Genomic DNA, 21,594 nt, shown 5'->3' on the forward strand with positions numbered 1-21,594 from the left:
AATGTCTTGAAGATGGCTACCACATCCACTTTTCTAGATGCACATCAGTTTGTTGTTTTATTCTGAGTTTTAACTGAATGACAGTCATTTGGCTTGGTACTAAGTATCTAAAGAAGGCCCAGCCTTCACGGAATTAACATTCAAATAGGTACCCTGTTGTGATCATCCAACATTCTTCCCTGTTGGTTCTTTTCTGTACGGGATCCAGAACACGAAGCCATAACACCCTGTGGCCATCCTTGTTCTAGAATCTACAGAGAGACATCTCTGGATTCTACTCTTAACCCCGGGTAAGACTTCATTATCCTGTCTTAGGTTATTCACCTTTAAATGAGCCAATCAGTAGCTGATTTCCAATGTTCTTTCTGGCTCTAGCATGCCAAATTCTAAGGCATCTGGATGAATCACCTTCTAATTAAAGGTGATCATCTGTGTTACTATTTTCTATTTGTCAAAAAGTCTGAGAAGCAATGTAAGTACTTGATATACGTTTTAGTAGAACCCCAGTGAGCTATTTATTAGCACCTGCATTGTGCAACTATGTTTCAATCCCCAGTTATCATTCAAAAATTCACCACGGGCCACTTCAAGTTTAACTTGTGCTTTGACAGTCTAGTCTCACAAGCTGCTAGGAACTCTGCAACAACAGAAAGCCCACATAGGCAGTCATATTCTTGCTTTTCTCCACGGTTATTCAAAGCCACTTCCTATCCTATCACCTTTAATTTCACAGAGAAAGCCTGTCACAATAGAGTCATCTTTGTCTAACTCTGCAGGCGGCTTCCCCTTTGGGTCACAGAATGCCAAATTCTGTAACAGACAGGTACACTGGGTATTGTTACTCTGGAATTGTACAAAAGACAGCCTATTTACCAGCCGGGGGAAAAAAAAACGATGTGTGTTTACACTCCCATAAAAACCCTCTCTTTAACACTCCAGGGACAAAGATGCCGGGAACAACAATGAGGTGGGGCTCAAATGTTTCCAGCTGGAAAAAAATTTTTTTTCTAATCTTTCATTCATAGAGTTTAAGAAAAATGAATAGCATTTGCATGTGAACCCACAGATTATGTAAGACAGCAATCTAGCTCCCTTAGAATCCAGGCAGGGGATTGCCTTTTATGTTGCGAACAGCCTTGGGTTTTTTTTTTTTTTTTTTTTTTTTTTTTTTTTTTTTTTAAGGAGGGATCACTGTGTCTTTCTTCATAATACAACAAACGTTTTCAAAGATTTGTACAAATGCAAAGAGACCTGCTGGTGGAAAGACTGGAAGCGGAGCACGGCTCTGAATCTCTGTAACTGGAAGTCTGGGGAGAGGGTGCTGGCACGTTCACACTGCACGCAGACCCCAGAGACACATTGACGGGAAAGTCAAGTGAAGAAAGCCAACACGCTTCCTCAAGATCACTCTATTTTCCCCTCATCCTGGATAGCCAGCCACCAAATTCTCCTTTTTCTATCGTGACTATTCCCTTTACCTGTCTACTGTCACAACCAGCCTCCACTGTGGGCATCACCTCCACTGTGGGGATCACCTCAACCGTGGAGATCAACCTCCACCGTGGGGATTACCTCCACCGTGGGGATCAACCTCCACCGTGAGGATCACCTCTACCGTGGGGATCAACCTCCACCGTGGGGATCAACCTCCACCATGGGGATTACCTCCACCGTGGGGATCAACCTCCACCGTGGGGATCACCACCACCATGGGATCAACCTCCACCATGGGGATCACATCAACCATGGGGATCACCTCCACCGTGGAGATCACTTCCACCATGGGGATCACCTCAACTGTGGGGATCACCTCCACTGTGGAGTTCAACCTCAACCGTAGGGATCACCTCCACCATGGGGATCACCTCCACCATGGAGATCATCACCACCGTGGGGATCACTGCCACATCTTCCTACTGAGTCTTCTGCCTGTAGTGTTCAGTCTTCTGTCGCTACTTCACAAGGAAAACCTACCTTTCCAGAATGCAAATCTGATCACACCATTTTCCTGCTTCACACTCTTGCGTGTATCACTAATGCTAGTGGGGTGAATCCAAGTTCTTTACGGTTCCTACAGAGCCCTTTGACTTAAAGACTCACCATCCACCTCCATACTCATGTTCTACTTGGTCACATTCAATGACTCAATTCCTAAAAAAAAGCTCACTGTCCTATGATTCTATGACCCTGATGGTTATTCCCTCTACCTAGAGAGCCCTCCCACCTTGTCTACCTGATACAATATTGTTTTTCATTAAACTTCAGTGGACCCTGGCGGAATTTGATTCCACGTGTGACTTACCTTCCGAGGTATACACACGCTTCTCCCGCTCTCTACTACACCTTATAAATACCTCAACAAGCCTGTCTCATTCCTTGGATTAGTTGGTTACATATTTGTCTAAGAATTAAACTGGAAGCATGAAGACAGTGGCCGACATGCTTTTTTCATTTCTCCAGCGTGGTGCTCGAGATGTTACAGAGCCACTAAATCTATTAACGAAATAACCAACTGTTTCAAGCTCAATAAATAGTCAACTACAAACCCAATAAATCAATAATGGTTTGTTGAAACAATATAACCGAGGAATAACAATAAAGAGAGGAGGATAAGCAAATAATTGACAGTCTCCACCTATGATAGTGACTGACACAAAATCATTCCCAGTATTTCTTCATATCTTAATAGTAGGATAAATATGGTTGTTCTAAAGAAGTATTTCCAAAAGAGTGGCCTGGGTTTGAATCTGACCTCTAATATACTTAATTTCATAACATATACATTAACAATTTTAAGAAAGTATTGCCAGCATTTGAAACTCAAGGTAACCTACATAAAATTCCAACTCCTGCCACATTATGAAAAAATTGGAGCATCTGGTAACGCAGCAATACTTTTTCATGACGACAATCGAAAGAAGCGTGATACGGGTGCCTGGGTGGCTCAGCTGGTCGGGTGTCCAACTTTGGCTCATGTCATGATCCGGCGATCTAGGAGTTTGAGCCCTGCATCAGGCTCTTGTGCTGACAGCTCGGAGACTGGAGCCTGCTTCGGATTCTATGTCTCCCTCTCTCTGCCCCTCCCCACTCAGACCGTGTGTCTCTCTCTCAAAAATAAATAAACATTAAAAATTTTTCAAAAAAAAGAGAGAGAGAGAAAGGAGGGTAAGAGGAGGTGAAGACCTGGCTGGTCTCTTTGCCTGGGCACAGACCCCCAGCCTTATCATAAGGTATTTTATATGCCAGAGATACGTGATTTTACAAATCTTGGGCAATTTCTTCCAAAGATAGGATTTTAGGTTAAAACAAGAACAGAGTGCAGATACTGACAGTAAAAGCGTATGTGTAATTATACTTAGAATCTTAGCTTACAGATAGCATTTCAATCCATTTTTCAGCGGGGGGCAGTTACATTACAGCCTCTTGGGCAGGTGATCAAATGCCCTCTTCAGCACCCTCTCCATGTTATTTACGACATCGAAAGTTTCCTTGGATGGGGAAAGACAGGTTGCGTTTCAAAACCGAAAGAAAAATGACAGCTTATGATTGCACTCTGAAACCTACTAAGCGCGTCCAGTGGGTTAAAGGCTGCGCATGTTGCAGACGCTTCCCAAGCTGACTGTCGAATCTGTTTTCCCCTTAAGACTGACCTTGGATCGTGGAGGTGCCCGGATGTACCACTTGCAATCCACGGCCTCGCTGGCAGAAGCTTTGCCTTCCTTCATAATCTGTACAGACTCCACAATTCCTTCTGGGCCGCCCATCTCAAACTCACATGCTAAATAACGAAACGCCAAACAAACATACAGAAATGGAGCTTGAATAATAAACCAAAAGTATATTTCAGAGCAGAAAACAGAGACCTCTGAACATTATTGAATATCTACGTTACCAACCTGGTAATGGTTTCAAAACGCCAAGGTCCTTAAAGTCAGGATCTTAAAAATTGAGAAAAAGATAATTAGTCTTATTCTGCATTTATTACTTAAAACAATGTTGAGTAATACACCATTACATTATTCAGGAATCTGCCAAGAAATAGATTAAGTGGCCGAATAAACGCCTGCATGGTAATGTTAAGACCGAAATGTTAATTTATAAAACCGAACTATTACCACAGGGTTTTTCGTCAATACGCAAGAAGCCACTTTTCAAGACCTTCCAAGGCCACTCTTCATGCAATCGTCAAATGGAAATACTGCTCACCGCTTCGGACTCCACAATCGGACACTGGTTGTTTTTGCAAAACGTATCCATAGGTAAGTGAGGCTTTGAATAAACTTCCATCGCTGACACATACGGTCATTTTGTCTGATTTCCCCAAGTTTTTCTCAGTAGTCTGCCGTGCCTCCTCAACCCCGGCTCTCTCCCTGCCTTTCCCCTCACACCAGGTCCCCAGGACCAGGTATGTGTCCTTGTCTGCTCATGTACTTGGGGGAAGCTTGATTTATCACGAGTCTCAGAACCGGCCTACTTGTTATAGGCCAAGAACGGTGGTCTTGATTCCATATCCTGAAATTGATTTTGAGGTTAGTAAGCAACCAGTGAAATACAATGGTGAGCCTAGTGGAAAGCTTCTGAGGAAAGTTTCTTCGAGAACAAAAAGAAACAGGGTGTATTTAGTTTTCTGGCTCACATTCATGGTCTGGTTTGTACGGGGACCCGCTGGGGTCATGCATGGTGGTCAGCTTATGAGGTTGACAGGCACTAATGTGAGAAGATGCTAACTCTTAAGGCTGAGCAGAATGGAACCATGGAGAACCATGAGTCCTTATGGATCTCCCTGGTGCACCCTCTTCAACTACTCCATAGTCACACTTCTCTGGGCCTTTTGCTTTTTGCAACAATGTACGTCCTTATAACCTGTCACTTTGAGTTGGATTTTCCTTAACTTATGGGTAAAGGCATGAAGGCTATGATTTTTCTTGGAGACACATGGTCTCCAAGTTAAAAGGTGACTTTGACATTTCATTTCTTTTTACTACTATGGTATTGGCTATAAATTAAAAATCTTATAAAGTTAGAAATATGTTGGGAGACACTGCTCATCAACAGTCGAGGACTGAAATATGAAAGGGTAGCAACTCTCAGGAGGCAATTATTTCTGGATATCAAGGCTGTGTGTGCATAGATGTCTGTGTGTATCCAAGGGCACTTCTTTGTATGTGTCTATCCTTGGATACACGAGGCCCATGGCTTCAGGCTGACTGTATTACCGTACTTATCTTCATTACGGTTTTTTTTCCTAGTTTTGTTAAACAGTAATGTGTACTGATATGCTGAAACTAAACGGCCTGGATTAGCCAGGCTACAATTTAGTTATGTCAACTATTTAGACATAGTTTATCGTAGAACAGAATTATAATGTGGTAATACATTTTGGGTTTTTTTTTTAAATTTTTTTTTAACATTTATTTATTTCTGAGACAGAGAGAGACAGAGCATGAACGGGGGAGGGGCAGAGAGAGGGAGACACAGAATCTGAAACAGGCTCCAGGCTCTGAGCTCTCGGCACAGAGCCCGACGCGGGGCTCGAACTCACAGACTGCGAGATCATGACCTGAGCCGAAGTCGGCTGCCCAACCGACTGAGCCACCCAGGCGCCCCAACATTTTGAATCAAGATATAAATTCCTTTGTATAATTATTTTGAAAACAGTCCTCTTACCTTTTAGAAGAAAGAAAAGAAAGAAAGAGAAAGGGAAGGACAGAAGGGAGGAAAGGAGGGAGAAAAGAAAGAAAAAGGAAAAGAGAGAAGGAAGGAGGGAAGAAGAAGTATTTGCAATCTTTATGAAAGAAGCAGAAATGACGATGATCTAGTCAGTTTGGATCAGGATACCCCCAAGTAATTTTTTTCCCTCATCTAAATTAATGGATATTTGGTTATTCTTTAAAAATGTATATTTATGGGGCGCCTGGGTGGCGCAGTCGGTTAAGCGTCCGACTTCAGCCAGGTCACGATCTCGCGGTCCGTGGGTTCGAGCCCCGCGTCGGGCTCTGGGCTGATGGCTCGGAGCCTGGAGCCTGTTTCCGATTCTGTGTCTCCCTCTCTCTCTGCCCCTCTCCCGTTCATGCTCTGTCTCTCTCTATCTCAAAAATAAATAAACGTTAAAAAAAAATTTAAAAAAATGTATATTTATTATCTACTTTGTACCATAAAAGAACTATGTTTTGTACAGAATTACTCAGATTGGTTGTCACCATTAAGCTGTATTCTTGGTATTGAAGACACCAAATATCTTTCCTTATTTTTACACCAACCTTGCCCACCTCAGTTATCCAGATTCTTTATTATTCATTATATTGGTTTTACTATTTTGCATAATGCTTAATAATCGTCATCATTGATTACAATGTTTCAGCCTTGTGTGGCTGTTCTTGTGATTCTTGTGGAAGGGTAGTTGGTATTCTATTTTTCTGGTTTGAAGGCTAACATTTGTCATTTTTATAACTCATGTCGGGCAACATTGAGAGAAATGCCAGTTCTGGGAGTTGAAAATTTATTTTTGTCTTTGTATTAATGGTGAGAGTGCTGATGGTTAAAAAAAAATGGGGGGGGGAGAAAAAAAACTTTAGGAAAAAAATCGTTTCTGCGCTTTCATTCGAGTTAGCCATCAGTAATTTCACAGTGACAATAACAGATGGCCCCCATGACCTGCAAAATACACAGAAAATAAACAACACAATAATTTTTTAAAGCAGCCTAGACTGAATTTAAGAACACGAAGATTGATTTTTTGGTCCCAGGTTGTTTGGGGGCAATGACAGAAATTATTATGCAGAAGCACAACGAAGCTAGACTTGGAAAGCCATCTTCTACCCAGGATCTCCCCAAATCCGTTCTCCACTAAGCAATCCGAATAAGCTTTGAAAAACATAAATCAAATCGTGATACTCACCTGACATTCCATTGCCCATGGAACAAAATCACAGCTGTTTTGAAAGGACTGTAATTCTCCATGTGCCCTTGCCCCTGACCCCCTGGCCCAATGCACTGCCTGCTCTTGACTTTGCTGTCTCCTCTCAAGACACATCAACACTTCCTGTTCCTCCAGTACGTGACCTGCCTCTCTTCCTTGCCTGTACTGTCCCCCACCAACTACCACCCCGTGGGTGGATCTTTCTCCTTCTTCATCTCATGACTGGAGTGTTGTTTTCTCAGGAAATCCTTCCTGGATGAGCCTCTCCAAAGTAGCCCTGCCTCTCACTTTCTTTTCTCCCTTCACCACTTCTTTGATCAAAATCCACTGTTGTTTTACTATTTACTTTTCTTTTTTTTTAAGCTTTTTAAAATTTATTTCGAAAGAGAGCAAAGAGCATGTGGGGAAGGGGCAGAGAGAGAGAGAGAGAGAGAGAGAGAGAGAATCCCAAGCAGGCTCTGCGCTGTTAGCGTAGAGACCGAGGCAGGTCTTGAACTCACGAACCTTGAGATGGTGACCTGAGTGTAAATCAAGCGTCAGACGCTTAACCCACAAGCTACCCAGACACCTCTATTTGTTTGCTTTTCTATTGGCCATCTCCTCCCACCAGACTATAACAAAGCACACCCTCTGAGGGACTTCTTACCTGTTGTTCCTCTCTCTCTCTCCAAGACCTAGAACATTGCTTGAACATGGTGGGTGCCCCATAAATATGGTTGAATCTAACGTATTTCTTTGTGTATATATAAAAAAAATAGTTACTTAATATGAGGTTGATTTTCTTATACTGTTGACATACTTACTACACGTATAACTACATCTTTCCCAGAGGGTCTCACAGTAAATTATCAAATTAGGTGCTATTTGAGAGAATAATCTCTACTAAACCAAACCCAAATCTCTTTCTAGGCACCCAGCTGACTCCGTTCCCCCCCACCCTCCCTTGCAGTTGTGGGTAGCGGTGGAACCAAGTTCTGCCCAATGAAATGTGGACAAAGTGGCTGAACTTCACTTGAAGGCTGAGCTCATAAAAACTACCGGAAAAAAATCCCTCTTCCGTCTCCCACGGTCCACCTCAAAAGCCACCCAGTGAAGGTGAGGAATTGTACCAGCTTCAGCTCCTGGAAGAAGATGTGTTGTACTGCCTCTTCCTTGACTCTGATTAGACCACCGAAGCAAGAATTAACTTCAGTTACCTGAGATCACTGAGCTTTTCGATTTTTTATTCTACCGCAAAAGTCAAACTATGTTCATACTACTGCTAAAATGTTACCGTTCCACATTCTCAGTTTCTCGGGAATGTATGGCAGTTTCCAGACATGATATGTGATGACATCATCACTATTATGGTTACTAAAATATTTGCCTGTGTTTTCAAGAACACTCTAAGGTAGTGGGTTTAGGCTATAAGTGATGTACATTTTCAGAGATTAATCCCGTTTATTCTCAAGGATTTTATTGGGCTAGCTTTAATTTTCCCTACTGTAATCTCTGCAACCTGATTTTTGTCCAATACATTGTTATACTGAAATCTAGAATTACATCTTGGGGCGCCTGGTGGCTCAGTCGGTTGGGCGTCCAACTTCGGCTCAGGGCATGATCTCGCGGTTCGTGAGTTTGAGCCCCACGTCGGGCTCTGTGCTGACAGGTCAGAGCCTGGAGCCTGCTTCGGATTCTGTGTCTCCCTCTCTCTCTGCCCCTCCCCCACTCACGCTCTGTCTCTCTCTCAAAAATAAATAAACGTTAAACGAAAATAAAAAAAAAAAGAAATCTAGAATTACGTCTTGAACTTATATGGAAGCACAACCAAAATTCAGGACATTTTCTGTCCTATTTTAGAATTACGTATATGTGTAAAAATATTTAAATTTTTTTTTCTAGTTTTAAAAACTGTATCTAAATGTATGAATATTCTGAAATTCAATATTTCCCCTGAAATAAAAGAAATATATTTGTAATATTCTTCTTCCCGTGAGGAGGGACATTTGCCAGAGATGAAGGAGACCGAGAGGCTGACTTTCTCCACCACCATTCCATGGTCTACGTCTAAAACTGGAGAAAAGGATGACACTAATATTCCGAAGAAATATCTTACTCATGAAGAGGAGAGGTCTACTCCAGATTAAAAGGGAAAGCTGTACATAATAAATGAAATCATGACAAATCACACGAGACATGAGGGGCCTCGGGAAGCAATGCAAAGCGACCACTGCTGAATATCTACTGGCTGAATAGTCAGGAAAGAAAGAAGTCGGCAGACTCTACTGCTTTCTAACCACACAACCACCTGGAGATTTAAAGTTTTAGCCTTACACGAGAAGAAAGAGTTAATACCTTGTCGACAGAATTTTACTTCTGGGTAACAAGTAGATGTTCAGACATGGTTGAGCCGCTGCTTTTGCTCGAATTCATCAGCGTCAGCGTGAACCAATCACCAAAGGCCTCCTAAGTAGCTGCTTGCCAACAAATACAAATCGTGCTGAAATATTCCAGTTGTTAGCAAACTTTTGAATGTTCTGAGTGATGCTGGAACATCTGTGTTGACATTTGCATTGACGTTGCAAACGCAATGGTAAATAAAACTTCTGATGCCTTAGCAGGATTCAAGACAATGGTACCAAACCACAGCCATTCGTATTCGTTGTATAACTCACCATTACACCTTTGTGCGGGCAAAGAACTGTTTTATTTCAAAATCTCCTTGACAAAGCACTAAAAATTGCCACTGTTTTTAATCTAAAATTTTAAGGGCCTGTCTTTTCTGCAGAACGAACATAGTGAATCTGTTGACTTTAAGGAAAACAACTGATAATATTTGCTGCCAATGATAAAATTCAAGCTTCCAGCAAAGAAACTCGTATCCATCACTGGGCTTCCGACAGCTTCTCAATACTTAAAGCATTTTCAAATGTGACTGTTGACTAAATGTGCAAAGATAATTTTTGGTGTGCAACAATGGACTGGGTCAACATTTGGAAGATCTGTAAAACAGTGATCCACTAACTGTCAAATGTTAAAAACTCAGGCATGGGTAAAAAAAGACAGATATTAATGTAACAGAATACAAAAAAAAATCACTGATACGGTTTCACATTCCTCACTACAACTAACCTTTAAGGAGCTGTCACTTTCTGAGGTTTGAGGTAGAATCTACCTGAAAAGTCTTTGAAAACACTCTTCTCTTTTTCAGCTACATTATCTCGTGAGACTGAATTTTCTTCATATACTTCAACCCTAAGAACGCAACGCAACACATTTAATGAACAAGCAGATGTTGAAGATCCAGCTGTCTTCTGAGAAGCCACACATTAAACAGAATTCCAGAAACGTAAAGCAATGTAATTCTTCTAAGTATTATTTTAATATTTATTAATGAATATTTTAATTTCAATCGATGCTGTTAAAATGCTTTTAAAATAACACAGAATAGGTTTATTAGTGTAATTTTTCTGTGAATTAATAAATAGAAATTTAAAATGCTATTAGCTTGAATTTCTACTGTAATGAGCATTGAATGACACAGCCGTATGAGCCAAAGCCCTATGAAGTCTTCAGTTGTTTCCCGAGAGGACAGATGTTTTAAGACCAAAATATTGCAGAACTTCTGTCTTGGCCAACCCCACCTTTGTATCGTGGGTCAACGCCTTCTTGCAACAAAACTCGAAATTGCAATTTATTAACTCGGGGCCATGCGACGCATTTATTTCATACTCGAAAGAGATTTCTACAATGCCAGCCAGATTGTAGACGGACTTTCAGTAAATGAATATTTACCCGATTAGACTACAACTGAGTCAAATCAGAGTCATATTCATCTTATAAATGAACAAAATGGAGGTTCAATTACTATAGAAAATGCAACTTGTTTTGAGCTGAAACCTAGAAGTTTTATAGCTAACGTACAATGTTAAACCAATCATTCAATACGTCTGGAACGTATTTTTCCTGAGCTGAAAATGTGGTTGGTCTAGGCTTTTTCCAGCTCATGGATGCCATTATATCACAAAACACAGTGGTATTCCTCTAACAACAGTTTATGGAAGAATGTAATTGCCTGACCTGGCCATGTAAATAGAACTATAAAACCCTCTGATTATAAAACACAACTTCGATACTTTGATATGTTTTGCAAGGCACAGCTCAACTCCCCAACAGGATCATCTTGGAGAAAGTATTTCCCTCAAGCTTCCATAATTTCACACATCCTGAATTCTGTCATAAGCTATATAATGTCTCCACGTCTATTTACTTTGGAAAGTCCTGTAATATCTGTGGGTATATCTGCATTCAATCGGCTCTCGTATGGAAACTAACTGCCACTCCAATGGCCAGGTCACTGTCTCCAGCATTCCCTCCTTGTCTGTGACCCATCTCAGCGTTGGCTCCCTGTTTCCTCCTCAAGATTGAAAAATACTGACTTTGTAGTTTTTGCAATCAGTTAACTGAATTTAAGATGCCATTTTTAAAAGCAATTGCAAAAAATCTTGACAGTGCAGTACTAAAATAGCTTACATCAACATATTATTTTAATAATCTGATTCCTTTCAGTCTTGTCTAGAAGCAACATTGCTTTAACAGAGAATCCATAGTATAATATTTTAAGCATTTCCCAAGGTTACTGTTATCGATAAGTATGAGGCTGGCAGTTACAACTTCACAATAGAGTTTCTCTTCCCAAGGGTTGTAAGGTGGGCACAGAGTTTGCATATCATGACTTCCGGTTTAACATAAAATTTACTCATATATGGGATTTAGAAATGGAAACCTGAAGAATTTCAGGAAAGGATTTTACAAGCCCTTTAATACATTACCGATATTTGCATGGCTTGTACAGAAGTTTTGTTTCCTCATTTTACTTATTAAGCTGTAACAGGAAACTTTCTCACGATGCTTGTATTCACAGTTTTAAATAAGTTGAGAAGACAGAATTCTCTTTTACAAAATGTATGCAAAGAATATTGATTTTGCTCGCGCTCGCGTTAAACAGGCTTTTGCAAGGTTTGTTTTTGATAGATAGCCACAAGATAGCAATATTCTTCTATGGGGAAAATGCATTGGCCATGTAGAATAACAAAAAAAAAACCTGCAGGATGAAGGGAAGAAGAAATCTTCAGAAAAGCAAAAGAGTAACGAAGGCAATTAAAAAAAAAATCCTCAATTGTCCAAAACGCGTTTGGTGTTTCCATATTGAATGCAAAGGAAACCAGGCAAGTTCTTGATCATTAGCAACGCCCACCCCCCAAATTCTCCCAGAAGCCCCCTGTTCACTCATCCAGCTAAGTACCTCCTAAATCACATGAAACCTCAAATAAATGAGTCCATCTTTCGAGCCATCTTTTTCATAGACCTGGTGTAATAGGGCATTTCTTGCTGGCACAACAAATGCTGACCCTCCCAGCAAATGAACACCCCCAACGCCCTCTTCTTTCTCAGTTACTTCACGTTTCCGGTTTTCCCAACACTCAGCAATGCTTATCAGTACGCACAGGGGAGATACAGGCTTCCGGGTCTGGAACGAATAAGTCACAGGAACAAAAGGTACAGCAGAGCAAGTACAGTGGATGAGGCCGTAAGAGAGCTGTACGGTGACAGGTGATAGTTACGCCGAAGGTGAGTGTGGCATAGCGTATACAGAAGTCGAGTCACTGTGTTGTACACAGGGAACGAATGTCACCTTGTGTGTCAACTCTATGAAAATAAAAATAACTTTTTCCAAAAAAAAATGTTATTTCATAGTAATCAGGGAGGGACAGGATTCTTGACCATAGGAGAGTTTGGAGCAAATACTATGACAGGGAGTATGGCACTTGCCTCTGAGGCTCAAACCTACGAGAGAGGAGCAGGAAATGACGTCTTATGCGTGAACTTGAGAGTTTGGGCCCGGGCTAGCAGGTGTGATACTCGGCTACCGAGGAGGAAGATATTCCTGGCTCCGACATGCCAAGAATTGAACGTGCGGGTGGCACCACAAGTTGTGTGTGTGTGTGTGTGTGTGTGTGTGTGTGTGCATGCTAGGGGATGGCATTATCCTCGCATCAGCCTCTTTTATCCCGCTGTGTCACTGTAAGCTAAACAAATTGTCACTGAAAGTGAAAAAAAAAATACGTTGGCGAGAAAAAGTTACGTTTTCCCAAATCTTTTTTGAAAATAGCAATGCAAGTATCGTGAGAAAGCCTTGTAAGTGACAGCTAACTAAAGATGCCGCGGACGGAATAAAGGTGAGCAAGCCGTGCACGTGTAGCTTCAAGACAAGACTTCTCGTGCTTCCACTCGATTTGATGAGCCTTAGCCGGTTCTAAATGGAGCTGGAATGGCCTCTAGTTGGAGACCGTGGGAGCGTCCTCTGTTGGTGCCCTTGGCAAGGACTGTGGAGTTTTTATGCCAGGGGCTAGCAGGGCACATGGGCAAGCGGAGCCATCGCGGGGCTGGGAGGGGGAAAGAACAAATGCAAAATGCCAAGCGCTGGCCCTGCCAGGAGATTCTCATGAGAGCATGCGTGATTCATCCCCTGATCCGTCCTGGGGATGCTCAGGGGATGACATAACAGCACGAACTGTCGCCCATCCGGACGAAGAGTTGGAGCTACTATGTTCTGTCTTCGAAAGGAAGCGTGTCCTAGTTTTAACCCCCAAGGGGGGTTGACCCAGGTCAGAATCAGTGAACTCTAGCCATCCTTCTGCACTTTGAACCCACAAAACCCAGCCACGCACTTCTTCTAAAAGCCACGTGTGCGCGACGCATCATGTGGGGTGACTGAGGTTAAGAGGACCCAAAATGATTTTCCAGTGAGGCAGTAAAACATGGAAGAAAAACCCTCTGAAACCATATTATGTTAGAGGAAACGACCCTAAAAGCAAAACCGAAACATACAAAACATCAGAGAGGAGGTCAAATAGGAATTTCATGAGGAAGAATTCACCAGAAACATGGAATGATGCTAAACCTGTGTGAGGCAGCACCGATTCCTGAGAGAATTCTACCTTCTAAGGTATCAACTGCCTCTTTTCTAATACATTAGGGTAGAAATATCAACTGTCCAAAGCAGAGAACTTACGAAAATGAGCCAGGTAACGGATAAGATACAGATGTCCTAAAGTGCTCTATACGTTATTCTGTTCGTGTACACTTCAGAATTTTAGCTCCTGGGTGGTTAAATGGATATAGTAATACCTAAACTTTTCAAGACTTTTTAAAACATGCCTAAAATATTATTGTTGCTCTAAAACCATATTTACAAGTCAAATCCCACCGTGTAACCTCACTGTCTATTCTGCATATTGTACTTATTTCTAGTAGAAAGCATCTTAGCTTTGGGGTTCATGAAGAACTACTCTCGTTTCCTCAGATGCCTGAGGTAAGATGGAGAATCCCTGCAGAAAACTCATAATGCAGTTCCTGATGCATATTTACAAATATCAAAATAAGGACAGATACCCAGTAAATGCCCAGACATCCACTTTTCCTTTAACATATGACAACATATACTAGGTATAAAAAGCCCTTTTATGTCAATTTAGCTCAGAATCTATACCCTAGTTTTAGATAATGGTAGAATTGAGCTCATTTGAATATGTATGAATCCATTTACAAAAAGCATTATACCTAGTATCACAGCTGGAGATTTCAGAGACTTCTAGATGCATGCACCTGTCTCAGAACTGGAGAGCCCACTATGTACTTCCTTCTTCATTAGCAGGTAACTTCGGTCCATTTAAGTATAGGGGGGTTAAACAGTCACAAAAACAAAAATCCTGAATCATTTCATCTGCATTTCTTGCATTTCTTTTCGTCCCCCTGGAACTAATTTCTCCAATATCACAGCAATTCCTAAAGTTCGAATGAGTGGCTGAAACCGGTGGTTTTTAATGAGCATTTCACTTGAGAACACAAGGGATCAGTCAACACAAGTTCTGAACCCATGTGAAGAAAATTAGACTACGGCTTCTTAAATTCCTCGGCCTCTGAGAAAGAATTATTTCTCGAAAGTTTAGCCTCCATCTTGGGGACCGGAAAGAATTATAGATGTGGGATCTCCAGACAGAGCTGGACTGTCAGGGTCCACTTGGACCCAAATCTGTCATCTAAGGGTTGCAAGAATCAAACACGTTTCCAGGGGCACCTGGGTGGCTCAGTTGGTTAAGTGTCCGACTTTGGCTCAGGTCATGACCTCACAGTTTGTGAGTTCGAGCCCCGCGTCGGGCTCTGTGCTGACAGCTCAGAGCCTGAAGCCTGTTTCAGATTCTGGGTCTCCCTCTCTCTCTGCCCCTCCCCACTCATGCTCTGTCTCTCTCTCTCTCTCTCTCAAAAATAAATAAAACATTAAAAACATTAAAAAAAAATCCATGTTTCCGGCCTAGGTCAAACACAACTCGATGTGTCTATTGAAATGTAAGTCTTAGAACATTTAATAGTGCTGTACTGACATCTCTTTCCATTGGCATTTAAAAAATATTTGTGTAACTGTAGAGCTGGTGCTATGTTACCAAACCTTAAATGTTTCACTTCCCCCTGAAACTGCAGTTAAAGACTCAGCGGTTTATTGAGACACTTGATAAATCTGCATTCTTTTTGCTCATTTTTCTGTCATTCAAATATAAGAGCACTAAAGCTATTTCATTAAGAGGTGTGAAAATAATGCAAGATTTCCCCCAAGTAATGGTCTAAAGCAATACAAATCAATATCATAATTCTTAAGTTGAAAGCAGAGAATTAATTAGGTCTCTCCTGTTTAGTCAGCAAGTGTAATTGATGGGGGATTCTATCAATTTTATTCCTCGAGACTTTTCATTTTATCCATCACTAGACTTCTCCTGATTACCTGAGCTGAAAACTTCTAAAACAAAATTAACTAGACTCCTTCACACTTTTGCTTTCACCAAAAAAAAAAAAAAATACCAAGAGCTCTCAAATAGTCTTTGTAAAATGTCTCACTACTAATCTCCCTTTCCAGTCTACCATGGTCTTCTTACTCCTGGCCTTCTTCACCTTAGGGTACCAGAATCCTAGCCAGTCTCTTTGCCTTAGCCCCCCTTCCGTCCAGTGCTTTGTGTATAATATTTGAGCTAAAGTGACACACAAGAAAGAAAGAAATCCTCTCATCTATGGTCACGTGATTTTTGCCAATGGTGCCAAGACATTTAATGTTGGAAGGGCCGTGTTTTCAGCAACTGGTTCTGGGAAAACTCAATATTCATGTGCAAAATAGTGGATTTGGACCTTTATCTAGCATGTACAAAAATTAAGTCAAATACATCAAAGACCTACATGTGAGACCTAAACCTATAAAACTCTAAGAAGGAAACATTGGTTAAAATCTTGATGACACTGACTTTGGCAAAGATTTCTTGGATATGATACCAAAGGCACAGGAAACAAGAGAAAAAAAATAAACAAATTGGACTTCATGAAACTCGAAAAAATTTATGCATCAAAAGAATATCAACAGAATAAAAAGTCAATCTACTGAATGAGGCAAATATTTGCAAAGCAGGTATCTGATAAGGGACGAATGTCCAGAATGGGTAGAGAAGTCCTAAAATGCAACAACATCACCAACAAAAAAACAACAACCCACGATTCAAAAATGGACAAATGACTTGAAAAGACCTTTCTCCAAAGAAGATATACAAATAGCTAATAAACACATGAGAAGATGCTCAATATCACACATTCATCATTAGGGAAAAGCAAACGAAACTACAATGAGATATCACCTCATACCCATTAGAATGGCTACTATCAATAAAATAGAAATGACAAGCGTTGGTGAGGTGGTGAAGTAACCAAATCTCTTGTGCACTGTTGGTGAGAAGGTAAAGTGGTACAGTGCCTATGGAAAACACTATGGCAGTTCCTAAAAAAATTAAAAATATAATCACCATATGACCCCACGTACCACTTTTGGGTGGGAGCAAAAAACAAGGCAGAGTGGGAGATGCTAATCATACCAGATTTATAAAAAGAGAAGAAAATGGAGGGCATACAATATTTAAAGAGACAATTTATTCAGAGTTTTAAAAGCTGTTGAGAGACAGAACATATTTAAAACAGCCCAAGAAAAAGAAAAGCAGGTTCTTCAAAGGAACTAACACTTGTATTCAACAGAATCCAGAAGACACTGGAATGATGTATGCAGCATGCTAGAAGGTGAGTGCCAACTCGAGTCACACATGCAAGAAGATATTATCAACACATATTCAAATCCTAATATCCAGAGTATCTACAGACTGACAGTATGTGAGAGACAACATAATATAAAATGGGCAAAAGTTCTGAACAGGTATTTCACTCAAGAAAGAATCCAGGTGTCCAGGAAACATAATATAAGCTACTTAATCTTTTTAATAATCAACAATTGGACAATAATTAACACAACTATGTCATCCCATTACACAGTTACTAATCAGAAACACAGATTAAGATTGACATCAAGTTTTTGTGAGGGTGTGGGATGAAAGCTCTCGTCCACTGTTGATGGTAATGGACATTGTTACTCCTCCACTGAAAAAGAATTCCATTTTCTGCTTTGGAACTGGGTAGTCAGTTGGAGGTCAGAAACCCCTTGAGAAAATTACCAATGGTGACTGGAAGAACACTTAGAAAAATCTTACTGGACTTTTACAGACACCCGTGTTATTTCATGGTGGAACATGTGGCGACACTGTTGCCTGGGTAACACGGAAAATGGCAATGCAGTCCATGAACTTGGGGGTTTCACTGAGGCGATTTCTAGAAAAAAAGCTGAGTGTCAAATGCTTTCTCTTAGGTGCATATGATAAGGTACAGATACAGATCAATGGGACAGGAACTTTTCATCAGAATCAAGGGGAGGCTTTGCCAACTCAGGACTCCATTATCATTTGTCTATTTCTTACTTCTCCAACTTGAAAATTATTCTAGAAGTAAAATCAAAGTTGGGGGCAATCAATCCAGAGTGCCGACAGTGGACCCTCTCCTTTGCGGGAGAGCGGAACAGTTCTGTGACTGTTGGTTAACTGCAGAGAGAAGGGGCACCTCAGGTGACTCCTCAGCTCGGCGGCTGTCTCAGAGGATCTTAAGCGCATTTCCCCAAAGCAAGCTGGAGTGGATCATGTTGTGTGACACAGTAAACCTCAAAGTCCTGCTGACTCTTATACCAGCTTTGATTCAAAGGGGCAGAGAAACTTCAAAATGGAAAGAGGCCTCCAGGGTGCTAACCTCCTCTAGTCAGGAAGGACGCCGACAAGCCTACTCCCTGAGAACATGGGCTGCTTTGAGGGGGAAGGAAGCCTCCAAAATCAGAGCTCCGAGCCCAGAGTCCAAAGCCACTGCAGACACCCAAAGGGAAAGAGCCCCAAACAAGGAAAATTTCCTGCTGCCAATCATAAGAAATGGTAACTCATGTCAGGCTGGATTCTAGAATTACTATGAATGACAGTACTGTGAGCCTCCCGAGATTCCTCTTTCTAATGGGAGGTTTCTAATTATGGTTTTCCATACGGGTCTCACTGTTGCACGTTGGGTGGGAGGGTGGGATGGACAGGAGCGCAGATAACGTGAGTTTTTAGTTTACAGGTCTGGCCACCCAGGGAGCTGCATCTGAACAGCTGTGCCAGTGGGGTGCTGACACGCCGTGTCATCTGCACGTGGACCCAATATATAGATGACGGGATACGAGGCTTCAAGTTATGTCATAAGAGGTGACACTTGGAGGCTCCTGAATGGGGTGAGCACCTTTAGCTTGTGGCAAGTACGTGGATAGTTACAGCCAGGGGTCACACTGAGGTAGCCAATCTTCAAAGATGCTCTCCAGCAGAATTGTTCTTCTCCAGTTATAGAGATGACAGTCGCCCATCAAGAGGTGGACGTTATGTGCCCTCCCTTTGAACCTGAGGTGGCCCCTGCACTCAGAAATGTGTGCCATCCTGGACTTCTGAAGCTAGATGTTAACAGACCAGCAGTGTCTACTTCCTTCCTCGAAGCACTCACTCTTGGGTTGTTCCCTCTTACAGAGCCCAGCAAACATACTGAGAGCAAAGTCAACAGACTACATGGAAAAGCCACATGGAAGAGAACCAGGTCTCCCCAGGCAACAGCCGCAGCTGAATTCCCAGCTTATGGCCAACACCAACTGCTTGGCATGGGAGTGAGGACACTGAACCAAGTCAGTGCTCAGGCCATCATCACATGAAGCAGAGGAACCAATTAGCCAACAAAAATGCGAGGGATGTACATTGTTATTGTTTTAATGCACTAAACTACAGACCTTTGTGTTTGTTCTTTTCATTCCAAAAGGTTGATACAAATACCAAAGATTAGTGATCTATGAACCCTACATACAGACATTCAAACACCATGCAGTAAGTAGCCTCTAAGAATGCCCTGCACGTACCCCCCACCCTTGATAGTATTCATGTCCTTGGTGTAACTGCCTCCCCTGCAGTGTGAGCTACACCCGTAGCTCACTTCTAACAAATAGTGACTCACTTCCGGCAATAACAATGGAACGTTACTTCCAAAATTTGCTAGAGAGACAGTGGCTTCCATCTTGTTCTCTCCTTTTCCACCCTTTCCCATCTCTCTCTCTCTCTCTCTCTCTCTCTCTCTCTCTGTCTCTTGTTTGCTCTAATGGAAGTCAGTTCTCATATTGTGAACTATAGGGAAACCCCAGAGCAAGGAAATACTATCTCGGACCAACGGCCAGTGAGGACTTGGCCGTGTCAATAGCCATGTGAGTAGCCATGCAATGCATCCTCCCTGAGAATTGCAATGTGAGCTGATAAAGATGTTGCCCACTGAGCTATCGATCTTTCTGGCATGCGTCTTAAATAACATTAGCCTTTGACTGGCCCCGCAGTAAGAAAATCCAACCTTTGTACTTCTTGATTTTTAGTAGTTATTGTTAATCACAAATATCACACAGTGATCAAAAACAAAACTAAAAGGGTATCAATATAGTTAGCAGTAATTGTTTGGAAATTAGCAGGAAAACCACATACAATGGACTTGGTCCCACCATCTATTCACTTTTAGAAGACTCCTGAAATCAGTAACATTTTCAAGCAGAAATATGAATTCCCTCAGGCGCTTGTCTCTCGCAACTTGAGGATATTAAGGAAAATATTGACAAGAGCATATATGCTGGATTCTGCCTCTGGCAACAGGCTCCTCCATATTTAAGAAACAGTATTAAGTCACGGGGAGGAATTTAGGACATTCCGCTATGGACGGCTCAAATCCTTGTGTGGCAAAAGCATGCTGGAAACAGTGTAGCCGCTTCTCGTGAACTTCTTCCTCAAAATAAAAATAGACGGTTTGATCTTCAGAGCAAAGTACTCCTTTTTAACATTTTAAGCCTATTTTGTAGTAATCAAGACCTTATTCAGCTAGTATTTTCAGATTTTAAAAATTAAACACGAGGCATTTTTTTTAATCGTGGAATACCCCTGGCTAATTGAGATGTTATGACTGACTTGATAAAAATACTTCTATTACAATTTGGGGGAAAAACGTATACCTTATTACCATAACTTTACAAAAAACATTTTATTGTTTATCTATCAAACAAAGAAAATAGGTAATACATTCTTTTGAAACGCCCATGATAGCTATTGCAATTATATGTATAATTTTCCAGTATTAATAGCACAGAAAAGTAAAAATTAGCTAAAAATATAAAAATGGAAGTGTGGTTATATATATATACATGCCTATATATGTGTGTGTGTGTATATATATGTGTATACTTTTTTTCTATTTCTAAAACACACACATGCCTCTGTAATGAATTCCATTTTTCCACTAGCTTAGATGGAAATGTTTTTGCATAAACTCCACTGCGTTGTCCTTTCTTCCATTTATTTTCCATCTGCCATCCACTTACGAAGTCACAGTCCATCTAAATCACTCCTCCTCTTTCTCCCTGCTCCTTCTCATCTTCCTTTCTCCTTATTTTCTCCCCTTTTCTTTGTCTCTCAATGTTCTTCCCCACTTGTGTTGAGAACTATCCTGGAGAGTGTTAACGTAAGGCCTCAGGAATCATGTGGCAATCACATCCAGCCAGCAGAGATAAGAGAGGTCCCGCTACATAAAACTGTGCCACGTTCCAATTCAGTGACATATATGCACTTATCACAAACACTAGTTAATTCTTATATTGGATGTGGCTGCTTTACAGAAACGGACAAGCTTCTGAAGGGCTGTTATGTTTGCTGAAATTTTGAGAATTGATTAATATTTTAAAATTAAATGATGCTATGATTTCAAAAACATTGGACATCAATACTGGGTTTCTTTCAAAATGAGATATTTCCATAACATTCCTAAATTTTGTCCTGGCCATAAAGCGTTTAATTCGTCTTAGGAATGTAAACACTAAAATATATAAAGAAATCTGGATTTAAAGAGGCTCATTTAAACTGATAAGAACAGATACTACACTCGATCGTAGCCAAAAGGCCGAGAAGAGATAGTTAGAGAGGGAGAGAGTCAAACCATAACAGACTCTTAAAAACCGAGAATAAACTGAGGGTGGATGGGGGGTGGGGGGAGGGAAAAGTGGGGGGATGAGCATGGAGGAGAGCACCTGTTGGGAGGAGCCCTGGGTGTTGTATGGAAACCAATTTGACAATAAATTTCGTATTAAAAAAAGAAATTAATTAATTAAAAAAAGAGGCTCATTTAAAATGTTTGAACAC

The 21,594-nt window shown here is 41.2% G+C and overlaps 1 protein-coding gene and 1 pseudogene across 8 annotated transcripts in view; both read right to left on the reverse strand.

The window, feature by feature from the left end:
- NETO1 (neuropilin and tolloid like 1) overlaps window positions 1-21,594 on the reverse strand; it is a 127,534-nt gene that overhangs the window by 56,472 nt on the left and 49,468 nt on the right. For 7 of the 8 annotated variants that reach the window (XR_006294021.1, XM_043559080.1, XM_043559079.1 and 4 more), the window contains exons 5-6: window positions 3,897-3,938; window positions 3,651-3,778 (exon numbers count right to left, since the gene is read on the reverse strand). The exons of the other annotated variant lie outside the window; for it this stretch is intronic. Coding sequence is in view for 6 of the 7 variants with exons in the window: in XM_043559080.1 (XP_043415015.1) it covers window positions 3,651-3,778; window positions 3,897-3,938 (170 nt within the window). In the remaining variant the exon portion in view is untranslated. The remainder of the gene's footprint in view (window positions 1-3,650; window positions 3,779-3,896; window positions 3,939-21,594) is intronic. 8 annotated transcript variants of the gene reach the window in all.
- Window positions 21,240-21,367, reverse strand: LOC122471097 (annotated as a pseudogene).

This window comes from Prionailurus bengalensis, chromosome D3 (assembly GCF_016509475.1).
Source record: "Prionailurus bengalensis isolate Pbe53 chromosome D3, Fcat_Pben_1.1_paternal_pri, whole genome shotgun sequence".
In the NCBI taxonomy this organism is placed as follows: domain Eukaryota; kingdom Metazoa; phylum Chordata; class Mammalia; order Carnivora; family Felidae; genus Prionailurus; species Prionailurus bengalensis.